The 14,518-nt window shown below is 52.2% G+C and overlaps 1 protein-coding gene across 1 annotated transcript; it reads left to right on the forward strand.

The window, feature by feature from the left end:
• Nucleotides 1-368: 368 nt before the first annotated feature.
• Nucleotides 369-8,604, forward strand: ASB10 (ankyrin repeat and SOCS box containing 10). Its single transcript, XM_033065303.1, has 5 exons — nucleotides 369-660; nucleotides 4,682-4,949; nucleotides 5,383-5,887; nucleotides 7,614-7,727; nucleotides 7,972-8,604. Exons 1-5 carry the CDS (start codon nucleotides 369-371, stop codon nucleotides 8,155-8,157), a joined length of 1,365 nt encoding a protein of 454 aa, XP_032921194.1. The 3' UTR covers nucleotides 8,158-8,604.
• Nucleotides 8,605-14,518: the final 5,914 nt, after the last annotated feature.

Here is a 14,518-nt window from a genome sequence, read left to right on the forward strand (position 1 = left end):
ATGGCTGCCCCCTTGCTCTGCCTCCTTCTCGGTGGGAGCGCTGTGTGGAGCGGGGCTCTCTGCAGAGCAAGCAAGCACTAAGGGAGTGTGTCCAGGCTGCCTGCCACCCCTGTCCTGTGCCTAGTCTGTGCTGGTGATTGCACCCAGCAGCTGAAAATAAGCTCTTGGAAGAAGGGGAGGTGGTGATGAGGAATTGCCAAGCCAGGCTATTTATACAGGGTGATTCAGGCCTGTGCCTGAGTCCAGCCAGATGCAGGGGAGCTGGAACCCAGGAGCAACCTGCAAAGGAGAAACCCTTGAACAAGAGGCTCTTCGCTGCAGTAGCTCATTTACTGTGTGGCTCAGACTTCTCAGGTTAGTTACCTGTGATGGACTGCACCTTCCCTCTCTGCTCTGCCACGCAGCGCTCGCTGCAGCCAGCTCAGCAGAAGAATTCCCACAATGTGAGATCCCACCACAGTGAGCCCAGCCTGAGCCCAGCTGGCTCAGGACACCAGCACAGCCGCCTGGAGCTACTGGAGTGCCGGGATCTGCTGGTCCAGAATGCACTCTTCACTGGAGACCTGGACATGGTGCAGAAGTACTTCCCCAAGGGCGCAGCCATCAACCTCATCATTGAGACCAGGGGCGATGTGCTGCGCTGGACTAGCAGTAAACGTGGTGGGTATGAAGGACTGGGACATCGGGGATAGAAAATGCCCAAGATGGGGTCCAAAGAGAGGGCTCAGGCACCTGAGAAATACGTTGAAAAGTATCTCCAGTGGTGGAAAAAGGGTGAGGGAAGAAGGACTTGGGAAGAACAGCTTTAGTGTGAGGAAGGAAGTTTCCAAGGTTGCACAACAAATAGTAGCAGGCTTGTTAAAGGTGGTGTGAGGCAGATCTACCTGGGAATAATGAGAATAGGGCCCCTGGAAGAGTTGCTGGAGAAGCACATCCTCAGGATTGTCTTGTTAGAGATTGCTGGCATGGATGTGAAAATACTTGTGACATGGGGAGCCTGCATGAGTGAAAGGCATCAGAATGCTGTTGTGTTCCATGAGACAGATGTATTTGATAAGGGGAGCAGAAATCCAGTCTACGAGAAAGATGGTGGAAGCAAACTTTCCTCAGTGACAGGAGGTAGGAGCTGATCATTCTTGGTGTTTCTTTCCATCAGTACATCTTGCTGTACCTTGTCCAGGGACATCTTGGGGCTACCACACATGCTTCCACACTCTGGTTCCTTTTACTTACCTTCTCGTCAACAGCATCTGTGAGCTCCTCAGTAAGCAACGCAGGGTGCTCAAGGGAGAGGTGCTCTGGGCAGCCTGAATGTGCCCTTGCTCTTGCTGCTGTCAGTTAGAGATGTGCTGCAGGCAGACTCCCAGAATTTAAAAGTGTCAAGTGAGGAAGGCCCTTACCTGTACCACCCTCCTCTATAGAAGGCTGGTGGCAAAAGACACCCATACCAGAATGGAAGAGCTGTTGGTGGAGCTGCTTCCCCAGAGGTGCAGGCCAAATGTCCTAGCGCTTAATCAGACGTCAGCATTTTGTGGGGATCCACTGCAGCAAGAGACAATCAGGGTATGTGGGCTTGCAGATGCACGTGCTGCTACTTGTGAGTGAAGATTATTCATTGAGTTGCAAGATTTGTATGACACAGGGGTTGAATTGTTACAGTGTACTTAGGAATGAAATCACTAAAGGTATTACCCTTTGTGTAACTGAGACCATTTGTTAGTACAATACGAGTTGAGTGTTGTAACTCCTGTCTTACGCTAGGCTAGCAGACGCTGGAGCAGCAAGTCTCCCCCTTGTAAAGGGTTGTGCCCCAGAGAAAATGGAACAGACAATGTAAAACAACCTCATGCAGAAATTTCTCCAATCAACAAAGTTTCAAGACATGGAAAAACCCTACCAAACAAGATCATTCATCAAACACAGAGCAAAAATGTGCTACCAAATTTATCAGATAAGAATACAGAACAAAAACCAAAACAAACCTTCACGCTACCCGAGGCTTGTCTCTGTGTCTCGCTGACCGTGTAGGGACAGGTTCTTAGTACTGACTCAGTGACCTTGTCTTTCCCACATCACCTCCTTGGTATTTTAAGGTGCCCAGAGGAAGTGTAAACTGTCTGGTGTCACTTACGCAGCTTTCTGCCTCCCTGGTGCATGACTGGGAACCCCAAGCTCTCATGGGATACTTGCTTATATCCTTATATATAATATATATATATCTATATACTAGATGGTCCTGTCAGGTGAGAACATCTGCCAGGGCTTCCCTTTCTTTACCCCTTTGCAGGCTACTTTTTAGTCAGACAGGGTGAAGTCTGCACACACAGAGCAAACTGGGTACTGTCAGTATAGAACGTGCTCATTTATTCTCATTATTGAGGAGGGTAAAGTTCCCTATCTTCCACTCTGCTCTGGTCCCTTGGTAATTGTTGCTTGGTGGTCTATTGGGGTCACTTAACTGGTGTCTAACAGCATGATCTGAGTAGTTCCATGACGCAAAATTAAACTGAACTCTACCAGCCTTTCATGCAGTTTGACATGTTCTCCAGATCCCATGGTATGAAGAATATGTACACAGCACTAATGCCACGTGAGCCAGGCACGCTCCTGTGTGACCGAGGTGGGCGGGCTGGCTGCAGCCAAGAGGGGTCAGAGGAAAACACCAGCTCAGGTGACAGGGCTGCAGTGAGCAACCGAGTCAGGAGAGTGTCTGAGGGCTGAAAGGGAACACTAAAGCCATGCAGGGTCTCTGTGCAAGGCTTGATATTAAGAAAAAGGAGGAAGTGGGAAGGGTCTAAAGGATAATTACCTCCAATTTTTCCCATCCTTGTACCTATTTCTACTAATTCTTTGGCTTTGATTAAAAAGAGCTATCCTGCAGCTTGTTTTAAAACTTTCCTGGTGCCAATGGCTCAGGTGCAACTGGTAAGTGGGTGTGCAGTGCTGGAGATGTGTGTGGAGCTGCTGGGGTCATGCTGTTGTGGTCTGGGCAGCACTGGGAAACATGCTGAGTAGACATGAAACCATTTCCCCCTCTGTTGTCTTAGTGATGCCCTGTCCCTATTTCTACCCTTCAGGCTCCCCTACCCTCCCTGAGGACTTTCCCTTCACAGCAGGGCACTGCTGAGGCACTGCTGCCTGAGTGGAGAGCCTTTATCAGCCTCTTGGCCCCAGCCTTTGGTCACAAGGTTTCCCAGAATAGAATAGCTGAGACTTCAGCTGTGCCCAGCCTGAGCCAAAGAGAGGGGTGTAGTGTGCTCCCCCTCCCTGTGGCACACGCTGGACTGGCAGGCAGGCTGCTGGTGGGGCCGTGCCTCAGAGCCTGGCTGGGCTGCACCAGCAGGTCCTGTTCAGGTTGTTATGGGCAGCAGCACAGGCAGAAGAGATGAGAGCCAGGAGCCCATCCGCACACGGCAGGCGGATGGCCCTGCCCAGGTGTTCTGGCAGGCCCTGCTGGCTGGGGACCAGGGGTCTGTAGCCGAGATCCTCAGAGACCCTGGGAACAACCTGAGCCCCAATGCTGTGTTTGACACCAGTGACCTGGAAGAGTGGAAGAACTACCGCTTCAACCCCCGCGGGCTGAGTATGGGGGAGCAGTGGGCTCAGCCTGTGGGGTGTGCTGTGGGGCATGGCTCTTGCTGGGTTTGTGTTACGGGTGCCACTTGGGCTGCAGAGGAGTGGGAATGGGAAAAGGAGCATGGGGATGTGGTCTGGCTCTCCTGTATTCCTTGTGGAAGGGGGGTCCTGTTTCTGAGAGCACAAGGTGCATCCAGGAAACCTGGTTCCTCTCATAGGGATTGTCTTGAGTGTTTAGGAACTGCCCTGTGCGCAGCCTGCACTGCACTGCTGGCTGCCACTGCGGGTTGTGCCAGAATTTCACAACAGGAGTTAGATCTTTGAGATGGTTCAATTTGGCCCTGGAAAACACAGATGGCCACATACTGCCTCTGCAAGAAGGAGCTGAGAGGATGTAGCGTGGAACATGCCATGCAGTCAGGGATGTTCTCCAGCTCTGTCTGGGTAGGCATCAAGAAGCGCAGTTTAAGGAGCTTTTTTTCCTGAAGCATTTGCAGGCTGTTAACCAGCAGACTGCACCAGCTCAGCGATGGTTCATGCTTGGTCAGCAGCATCTTTGAGAGCTGGCGTGTTTCAGCCCCTTGCTCTCTCCTAGGTCCTCGATGTCCATCTCTGCTGTAGCTCATTGTCTGCACCCTGCTCAGGTCTCTTTTGAGTCCCCTGTCTGTGTGGCAGCTGGCTCTGACGCCTCTCTACTGTCCGGTTCCTTGTGTTTATGGTGCTCCATAAGCGGTGTTTGGCCCAGCCACCTCGTTGCCATCAGCCCTGCCCGTGCCCCAGACCCTTCACCCGCTGCGCTCCTTACAAGAGAAACCCCCCGTAGCCCCCGAGCTGCGGGCAAAGGGCACTGCCCAGCACGGCTGCTGCTGGGGGCTGTGTCTGCCCGGAGCTTCCCGTCTGCATGGCTCTGTGCCCTGAGGGCCATCCTGGGACCTCTGCCTGTGGCAGGCCAGTCCAAACACGGGGATCTTGCGGGGAAGGGACTCGAAGTTCCTTGAGGGGAAACACAAGTCTCCCAGGGGGACGTACATCAGGTGCTTCAAGGGAAAGGGCAGGTCTTTGCACCGTGGCTGGACGTGTCTCCCTGACTTCTCTCCCCCCGCAGGACTGTGGGCGCTGAGCTACGAGCAGGAGCTCACCACGCCGCTGCACATCACGGCCAGCCGCGGGCACACGGCCTGCCTGCGGCTGCTGCTGCTGCGCGGCGCCGCCGTGGAGCTGGCCCCGGGCGGGCGCACCGCGCTGCACGCGGCCTGCGCGGCCGCCAGCGCCGACTGCGCGGGCCTGCTGCTCCGCGCCGGGGCCGACCCCGAGGCGGTCTCCGAGGATGGCTACCGGCCCCTGCACCTCTGCAAGAGCTCCGACTCCATCGAGTGAGTTCTGCTCTGCGGCGGGGGCACGGCCAGCCTCCCTGCCCCGCAAGCCTGGTCCCGTGTGGGAGGGGTCCCTCCTCATCCCTGAGGGTGGGTTGGTGGGTGCAGAGTAGGGGTGGCCTTGGTGCCTGTTCCAGGACCAGGATCATCTCCGAGGTCAAACAGGTGACTGCAAGCTCGTGTCCTTAGCAGATGCAGGAGGAGCCAGTGTGGTCACACCGCTTTTAGAGGTCTGTGTGGGGTTGGCTGAAATTAGGGTGGCAGTATCTCTGCTCAGCAGTCATCCTGGCTTAAAATCACTGCTGCAGGGCAAGAGGAGCAGGGATTTTTGGACTGTGAGGAAAAGCTGTGGGATGGTACAGATGTGGGGGCTGGGAGGTGGGATGGAAGGTGGAGATGAGAAATGGTCACCAAGTCACCTTGGGCCACACAGGTGTGTCCGGCAGCTGCTGCAGCACGGTGCCAGTGTGAACAGTCAGACGGAGGAGGAGAATGACACAGCACTGCATGTGGCATCGCGGCACGGGCTGGCAGAGCACGTCCAACTGCTTCTGCACCACGGGGCTGAATTGGAGGTGAAGAACAAGGAGGGGCAAACGCCGCTGAATGCTGCCTGTGCTCAGCGCCACCAGCCCCAGGACATGGACCGCTACTACCGCGTCTGCCAGCTGCTGGTGGAGCGCGGTGCCAGCGTCAACGCTGCGGATCGGGACCGGCAGCACCCGCTTCACCTGGCCTGCAAGAACGCCAATGTTCAAATCGCAGAGCTACTGCTGGCCCGGGGTGCCAACGTCAATGTCATGAACTATGGCGGCAACACGGCCCTGCACAACATCCTGCAAGTAGCTGCCTACAGGCTGGAGCATCACCCGGAGCTCGTGGTGCGAGCGCTGCTCAACCACGGGGCCGTGCGTGTCTGGCCAGGCTCCCTCCTCAAGGTGAGGGCTCCAGGGCAGTGTGCTGGGAGGGGAAGGCTGTGAGCATCATCGGGGCCCCAGTGGGCCCTCCTGTCACAGCAGGGTTTGTTCCATGGCAGTCTGCTCTCTGTCCTGCCCTGCTCTGCCCAGGGCCTGGGAAGGCAGAACTGGCATTATTAGTGTGGGAATCCCTGATGTTTTCTCCTGGGGTGTGTTTTGCTGTAGGACTCTCCTGCTTCTGTGAGCTAAGGTGCGTGGACAGTACTCACCCAGTTTCCATAATTACTTGCTCTGGAAAGTGTTGGTTCTTTTCCTCTGGAGGTGTTTTTTTTCTCGGGGCACACCCTCCAGCTCCTGCTGTCTCTGCAAGAGACCAGCAGACAAAGGGTTAATTTCCTGTCTTAATTCCTGAGCAGTGCAATAATTACCCAGCCCGGAGATCAGCAGATTGCTCTCCCCTTTGGGAAAATACAGGAAAATCAACAATTAACACTAATTAATCTCCTATTAACGCCAGATAATGAGGATCACTGGTACAGCCAGAATAGACTCTGACAGCTACTGCTGGCCTGGGCCATGGGGAGTGGCAGCCCGGAGCCAGGGAAATCTGCCTCTGTGCGGCTCTGCCAGGGTGGGGTGTGCTCCAAAGGCTGCCTCGTTGCTAGGTACATGGCACTGGTGTGTCACCTCCACCTATGTGCACCAGAGATGTTGTACAAATATGTGTGAAGCCTTCTGGGGCTCTGTGCCGCCCTTCACATGGGCACAGCACTGCTTTAGACAGCTACAGATGTCTCTGCAACCCTGCACCAAACAGGCACAATCCCTGAGACCCTGGTGTGGCCCTTAATAGAGGCAATAGTGTGCTGTGCTCTGGCTGATCACAAAATGAGTGCCAGTCCCTGCCCTGGAATGGCTCTAACTACCAAAATGTGAGGTAAGGAGCCTGGTGTAAAGCACAGTGTTGGTGTCTGTGAGCTACTTGCAGCAGTGAAGCTGATGGAGAACATCATCCCAGCCATGTACGATGGTCCCTGTGTCTGAGAAGCTGTGGGGACCTGGCTGTGCTGAAGGCAGCCGTGCTGTGCATGTTGAGTGGTGGCTCAGTCCTCTTTGCAAAGAGGGATGCTCTAGTGCTTCATATCTGCAGTGGCTTTTCTCTCCTGGGTCAGCATGAGAGAAGGACAGGAGTTCACCAGATTTACTACATCTGGATTGGGTAATGCTTTAGGAGGTGACAGAGGGGCTTGCAGGATCTTGCCCAGTGACGGTGATCACCTGCTCTTGATGCCTCAAGTTTTAGCTTTTGTATTTTTCAGGCTCTATACTGCATTAATGTGTGACTCTGAACTCCATACAAAGTGTTACAAGTTCTCCTCACAGCTCAGTCAGACAAAACAATCCTTTTCCAGCCCCAGAACCAAGGACACGCTGCAGCTTCAGGCCATAAAAGTGCCTGAAAAAAGTGGAAACAGCAGCGAATTGAGGAGAGCAATCTGGGAGGATGGGACTGCAGAACCTGGAGCTGGAATTGGACAATTAACCCCAACACGTGAATGGACCAAACCTTATAAAAGTGTGAAAACTCGTGACCCAGGGTCCATCTTGGGTGGAGCCACGGCTGGGCTCTTGTACTGCCCAAGGTGTATCCTGGGATTTATTTTAATAAATTCCTGCTTTATTCCTTTAACCGTGTCCAGCCTCTGTCCTAGGCAGCCTCTGAAGGCATGACTCTCTCCCTGGCCAGGTGCTGCGGCACTGCCACACGTGCCCGCGTGTCATCGAGGCCCTGGTGAACAGCTACACCCACGTGCGCGTCTCCGAGGACTGGGAGGCAGCAGTTCCAGCAGAGGTTGTACAGGTAAGGGAGCAAATGCTGCCTGAAGAACCCATGGCCAGGTTCTGGTGGGTTGCCAGGTTCTGGTGGGCCTGGAGGGGGTTGGGCGGAGCTGGACTGGCCATGCGGGGTGGCAGGACACAGGAATGGTGCTGCTGGGGACAGGGAGGATGCTCCATAGTGAGGCAAGTGGTTGGCTGGTCCTGCCTCTGCTCCCAGGGTGATATCTTCAGCTTTGCATGCCTCTGCTCCTCTCTTCTCTCTGCAGAAATACCCGTGTTTCTACCAGTCGCTTTTCTCCCTGGGGCACAGACCTCGCTCCTTACAGCACCTGGCTCGCTGCGCTCTCAGGACCCTCCTGGAGGGCCGTCTGCTTCTGGTCCTGTCCCAGCTACATCTGCCAAGTGCCCTGCACCAGTTCCTGCTGCTCGGCTTCGAGGACATTCTCTACTAGGGGTGGCAGTTCCAGTCCTGCTGTGCCTTTCTGGGCAGAGGTTCCATCCCTGCCAATGCAGTCTGTGCTTTCCCAGATACCCCCTTCCCCTCACCCCACTCCTGCCTGGCCACATCAGCTCCTTGTGCCAAGCCTGTTGCTGTGTCCCAGTCTCAACCAGCCTTGTGCTCTGCATCATGTGCCTCTTTTGGAGCATTCTGTTGGTCCATACTAATGCAGACAGACCCCAGACTAACAAAAGGAGGTATGGGAATTAGGGCATTTTGTGGTACAAGCAGCAAAGACACTGCATGCAGTATTAATAGTAGGATGTCAGTTTCCCAAATCCAAATACTCTAGCCTGTACTAGGCAACTCTGGTGCCCTGGATGAGTGCTGTGATCCTGTCTTTAGTCAGTTGCTTAGCCTGTACCCAAAGGTGTTTGGAATAAATCCCGTTCTTTATACCTACCTGAGCACGATTTCTGCATTTCTTTGAAGACTGTCCTGACAGAGCTCACCTGACATCCCATGGGTGGTGGTACATGCACTCAGAGCTGTGAACCCACCTGCTTCTCAGAGGAAAATGTGTGTTCAGTCAAACCCCTTCCATGAAGGTACAATGTCTGCATTACCTGAGCTTGGGGCAGGATGGCTGTGCTTGTGCAGCACCGAGGGTGCACTGCTCACAGCTGGCTGAGGAGGAACGTGCCCTGAGGACGCTGCTGCCCTGGGCAGGGAGCAGCCAGCGCCCAGAGCACTGTGCAGGGTCACACTGCAGCCTGGGCTGCACCGTGCTCTTGCAAAGGTAAAGGGAAATGTTTTATCCTGCAAATTCAAGACACAAGAAAATTAAGCACTATCCACCCTTTAACGATCTGCTGTAAGCAAACTTCATTACTACTTCTGTCTGAAAGAGTACCTTGAGCACACCAGCTGTGTCTGGCATGGGTACCCAGGGCAGCAGACTGTGGGTGCCTCCTCTTGCTGCACTCGTTCTGCCTGGCCTCTCCTCGCAGCCACCTCAGTGGTAGGACTCTGCAATGTGCAGCTCTGGAGACAGAGCTGTTTGACAGACCCAACGGTGCCATCTGTTCCTGCCTCTCTGGGCACACGGGCTGTAGCTCCGTGCCCTCAGTTATTGTCATGCCCTGCTGCTCTGAGGAGGTGAGCCCAAAATCACCCTGAGAGGCTGATTGTGCTGTTCCCAGTGTGCCTGCACTGCTGCTGGGCCACAGCAGGAATGTAGCAGGGTACGAGAGGGATGTGTTTATGTGGTACAGGTGCACACAAAGTGCCTGGAATGCACTTGTGCCTGCCTTTGTGTAGGTACTATTGCACACAGAGATGGTATATCTCAGGAAGGTTTAACCAAGTGCTTTATGACTCACAGGGGCAGACGGGTGAGGGGGTGGCTTGAGGTGACCACAACGATGTGCAAAACTGGGATGAAGCATACAGGGAAGCTGAAGTTTTTAAAATACATGGATGATGACCTGCCCTCTCACCATGGACCAGTAGTGCATTTCCCTTGCACCAGGGTAGGAATGGAGTCTGGAGTGACGTCCTTCCTGCTGGCTGAACTGGCTTGTCTGCTCAGGGCATCTTGTCTGCTCAGGGCCAGTGATCTTGTGCCCAAAGTCTAAGCACCACTTTAGAGAGTTCATTTTTAGCCAGATGATGTCTGTGACTGAAAAAGGACCAGGAAGGTCTGTCCTTTTTGGTGCAGCACGATCTGGGATTGCCTTGGCCTGACCTGGTGTCCTGGTCTGAGGGCAGCCTGCAGAGCAGCACACCTGGACCTATGCCTGCAGTAACTTGTGCTCAGTAATGCATGCTCAGCCATAATAATATCTCCTTTAAACAGGGAAAGGTTGAATTGAATAGTTTGCTTTATTTTGTAGTTGTTACTTGCCACTTTTAGGCTTATAGCTGTTTCCTGGGTCTTGCTGGCTGCTTTTGCCAGCTCTAGGGCTGCTCTGCATTGGCTGATGGGGCAGCTACAGCTCTTCCAGTGGGAAGAGGTGAGCCCACAGGGTCTGGTTTCTGCAAATGTAGGAACAGATGGAGCTTTGGCACATCCTAGTCCTTCCTGGACAAAGGTGGTGTGGCGCAGACAGGTGCCTGCTGCAACAAAGGACCTGTGGTGGGGCTGCAGATACATTTCCAGGGCTCCTCTCACAGCCACCAGGTTTGCAGACAGAGCATCCTAGTGTGTCTGGGAGAGCTGAGGTCAGGTGGGTGGCTGAGAGTAACAGGCCATCTCTGGCCCCACATCTTCAGAAACTGAATTTTTTCTGTGCTCCTACCAAAACTGTGAGGGCATGAGTTCATTATGCATAAGGACACCACTGGGTAAGTGGTCTTCAAGGAATGTGAGGCAGGTAGAAAAAAGAGAGAACCTTTAACAGTATAACCAAGGCAACTGATGAGGAAAAAGCTAAACCAAATCAAACCAATCCACCAGATAAGCTTCTGGGAACTCCAGCCCTTTGGCGAACAGAAACAATCAGAAAGGCTCAGGCTAAGACACAGGCTGAGTGCAAATGTTCTGACTTCAACTCAGTTATGCTAATTGATTAGCAATTGATTTTCAGAAACATTTACAAGATTTTAAAAGATGTAATGTTCCAGAGCACATTCTGGCAATTTAACAAGCTTTGCTATTTTCTCAGGTTTCTGAAGGGAAAATTCCCAATGCAGCTTTGGATGTACTTGCGAGGACAATTTTGCCAGGGAAGTTTAACCATCCTGAGTGGGAGGGCTGTAGTCTCCACTGAGACACTGAGAACATTGGGGGTTGTCAGCACAGGGGCACATGGTTCTGGTGGTCTTTTATCACTGCTGCAGGCACAGGCAGCTGCCGGTCACTTCTGCGTCCTGGGTTTGCCGAGAATGTCTCTTGGGCACAGGCTGGTACTCCTGCTTCAGCATCCACCTGGGCTTGCCAAGAGAGCAGCCATGGCAAGACGCACCCTCAGCATGGGGCGGTGTGAGTCCGCTGGTGCGTGCTCAGGGCAGCCACGCGGGTGACATGCTCTGGGAAAGCGTCATCCCAGTTCTGGACAGAAGCTTCCATCCCAGCTGCAGCCACTGGATCCTGCTTTGACCCTCCCTGTGCAGCCAAAGCCCTGCCCATCTCTGGTATCCCCTTGTGACAGACAACCAGCACTCTCTGCAGGCTTCCCAGCCTCAAGCACCTGCTTGACTCTCACTCGATTCTTCCTGTTCCTCAGTAGAGAGCATGAGAGGCCATAATTGGGGTTAACAGTAAGATACTTACAGGCAAAGCAAGTAGAGAAAAGCTCTTTCCCAGCATGTCTGTCCCCACCCTGAGCTGTAACCTACTTCTTAGGTAGTTTTGAGTCAAAAAGGCATTGTTTTATTTTTTGGTTGTGGAGAGATTTTATTTTTTTTCTGCCTTAAATTTGACCAGTCACTCATAGAACCTGCGTATATTTGAGCATCCTGATGCCCTTGTGGCAAGGAGAGAAGAATTGCACATTGTGTTGATCTCCTCCCTCTCTTTATCTTTCTGCTGTCATTGTCATGTTTCATTTGATGCCATGTAAGAATGTATGAGGAACGATTGTTTCTCTTCATCATATAATTTAAAACTATACAGACCTGTGCTCTTTCTCTCCTTATTTGGGCTGGAATTGTGTTCAGCTGTGCTGTGCCTGCATGGGAGCTGTCACCCAGCCCTGGCTCCACACGCAGGGTTTCCCTGGGCCTCCACTTGTTGCAGTGCATCCCTTGAGATGGAGGGAGGACAGCTGTGCACAGCACTCGGAATGGAGCTGTGCTGTGATTGTGTGAGGGCTGCTCTGCTGTGGACCTGAGATCCACACAAATGCTCAGGAACCCTGGATTCATCTTTGATGTGACTTGACCATTTGCAGAGCCCAGGAGGAGGCCTGAGCAGCAATGCCCTCCAGTCTGTGTGGTCTGTGCTCCCACGGCAGACGTTGCAACCTCTAATGTTTTTCAGGCTTGTCACATCCATGATGAGCTGAAGTGAAGCCCCATTCTTTTTATACATTGCACATTATACTTCAATGTAACCAACCAGGCTGTTCATGAACCTGGTGTTTCCAGCAACCCAGATCACATTGTCTTGAGCAAATGTCACCTGTTACTTTTACCATCCCAACAATTCATTTTTATCCATTCCAATGATTTTTATCAGCAATTGTTTTTTATTTCTCCCTGATTGCTAATAGCATATAGCATTGATATGTGAAGAGAATAAAGCTAGAAATACACCTGTCCAATGCCTGTGTAAAATAAGTCTCCTCTGTCACCAAGTTCTTGTGGATCTGTTAATATTGAGGACACTAACTGCAGTATACAGCTATTTTTTGTTATTAAAATGCATGGCCGATCTCTCTCATTAGCTCTATCAAACTTGTAGACTTATTAAAAAGTTGCATAAAATAATTTGAAAATACTTCTTTCAAAATGCATTAAATTGGGTTCTAGTTTTTACTAACTTACCCAGAACATTCTTTGACTGTTTGTCTGTGATTGCTTGGAAAGTGTGTTGAACTAACTGCTGTGCAGTTTCTTGGATACCCATGTGAACACATTTAAATACTGACAAGACATTGGTATTTTTCCCCCTAGTAATCTTAAGTTCCCCAGTGTGCCATGATTTGTTATAAGAAAAAAAAAAAAGTTCAGTGAACTCATTAGCCAATTAAATACTCTTGGATGTAAGATCTTCTCCTGCACATTATAAAAATTGTTACTTACGCAGTTTAGCATCTTCCTTAATTACTGATGGAATAGAAAGTATTTCATTACCACTGTAAATATGAATACGTGCACATAGTTGTTTCAAATGCAGAGCAGAAATATTTACCGAGTTATTGGTTTTCATTATGCAGAATGTGCCCAGTGCCTGCAGCTCTGGGGTGGATGTTGCAGCAAGCTGGAGCGAGCAGAGGGGTTCAGAGCAGCGCCATCAGAGGCTGCAGTGGCTCCTGGCAGTGGGAGCAGTGGATGTGAGGGGCTTGGACACACCAAGGCTGCTCCTCGGAGTCCTGTGTGCAGGTGTGGGAGCTGTTCTCCAGCTGAGGGTTCACAGGACAGAAGGGGCTGAGAGGCCCCTCCCAAAGAGCTCCAGGGACCCCTTCATTGTCCCCTGGCACCCACGGCTGGACCCTGCTGTGCCTTCTTGCTCAGCCTCCCTGCAGGAGTTCATTCAGCACTGTCAGGCACTCCCGAGTGGCACCTGGAGGTAAAACCAGATCCAGTGGCTGCAAATTGAAGCTGTGCAAACACATATTAGAAATAAGGCATTTTTAATAGCAAGGGCAATTAATCTTCTAGTTAATTGCATCCTAGAGCAGGTTATCATGGTGGATGTAGATTTCTTATCTCAGGGGTTATTTTTAAATCACATGGGGATCTGCCCTAGCCCAGACCAAGGTTCATCTGCATGGTGCTCAGCCCAGTCCCAAAGAGATCAGGCTGATTAATTACAGATCTGTGAACCTTCACTGGGCTGCCACAAGCTGCTGTCACCACTGAGACTGTGTTTGGCCCCAGGATAATAAGTTCCAGTTTCTCTTCCCAGCATTGCTAACTCCATTCACACCTCACTGACAGCTCTGACTTAACCTGAGTTTCCTTCATTGTGACCCCACTGGTCTGTACTGGTTCTATCAGCTTCTTTGCTCTGAACGTGCTGCCTGCCCTGGTTTCTGAGAAAGACATTTTAAATAAATGGGGATACTGCTTTTATTAAGCTATTTAAATATTTGCTCTTACACCACTTCTCTCACAAGCTTTAGCTTTGACATCTCAGCTGTTTGACAGCACCAAGCATGTTTCACTTGAGTGGGATGGACAGTGGCCAGGAGTTCCGAAGGACCCCAGGGCTGGATGTGACCCACAAAGGCAAACATCAGCCTTTCCCCAGCACACGTGTGCCTCAGGGATTGCCCAACAACCCCGGCTGTGATTCCCCCCTGAGGAGGCACTGCAAGGTGTCCTGACACAGGGCAGCAGGACCCTCAGTGTCCACCCCAAGCAGTGACCCCATATAGCAACACAGCCCCACTGAGCTGCTCTCCCACTGCCCAGGGCTTCTGGTCTTTCTTTGTGAGGAGCACGATTCCAAATACTTCCTGCACTTCTGTTTCCATGCAGAGGTGCTGCAGCAGATGCTGATGCTCCTGAGGTGCCACGCTCCACAGGTGAATCCCGAGGGAGCAGACCCCTTTCGCACACTGGTGCTCTTTGGGCTGCCAGCCCCGCTCTGTTCTCTGGCCCATTGCCACATGACAGCAGTGTCACCTGCAGCTGCTTACCAGGGGTGGGTGCTTCAGGTCACTAAAAGAATCTCCAGCAAATGCATCAACAAATGCAGGTTTGGT

Source organism: Catharus ustulatus, chromosome 1 (assembly GCF_009819885.2).
Source record: "Catharus ustulatus isolate bCatUst1 chromosome 1, bCatUst1.pri.v2, whole genome shotgun sequence".
Classification (NCBI taxonomy): Eukaryota; Metazoa; Chordata; class Aves; order Passeriformes; family Turdidae; genus Catharus; species Catharus ustulatus.

Coding starts and splice junctions, on each gene's coding strand:
- ASB10 (XM_033065303.1), top strand. CDS start 369: ATGGACTGCACCTTCCCTCTCTGCTCTGCCACGCAGCGCTCGCTGCAG. Junction 4,950..5,382: donor AAGAGCTCCGACTCCATCGA/GTGAGTTCTGCT, acceptor TGGGCCACACAG/GTGTGTCCGGCAGCTGCTGC. Junction 7,728..7,971: donor TTCCAGCAGAGGTTGTACAG/GTAAGGGAGCAA, acceptor TTCTCTCTGCAG/AAATACCCGTGTTTCTACCA.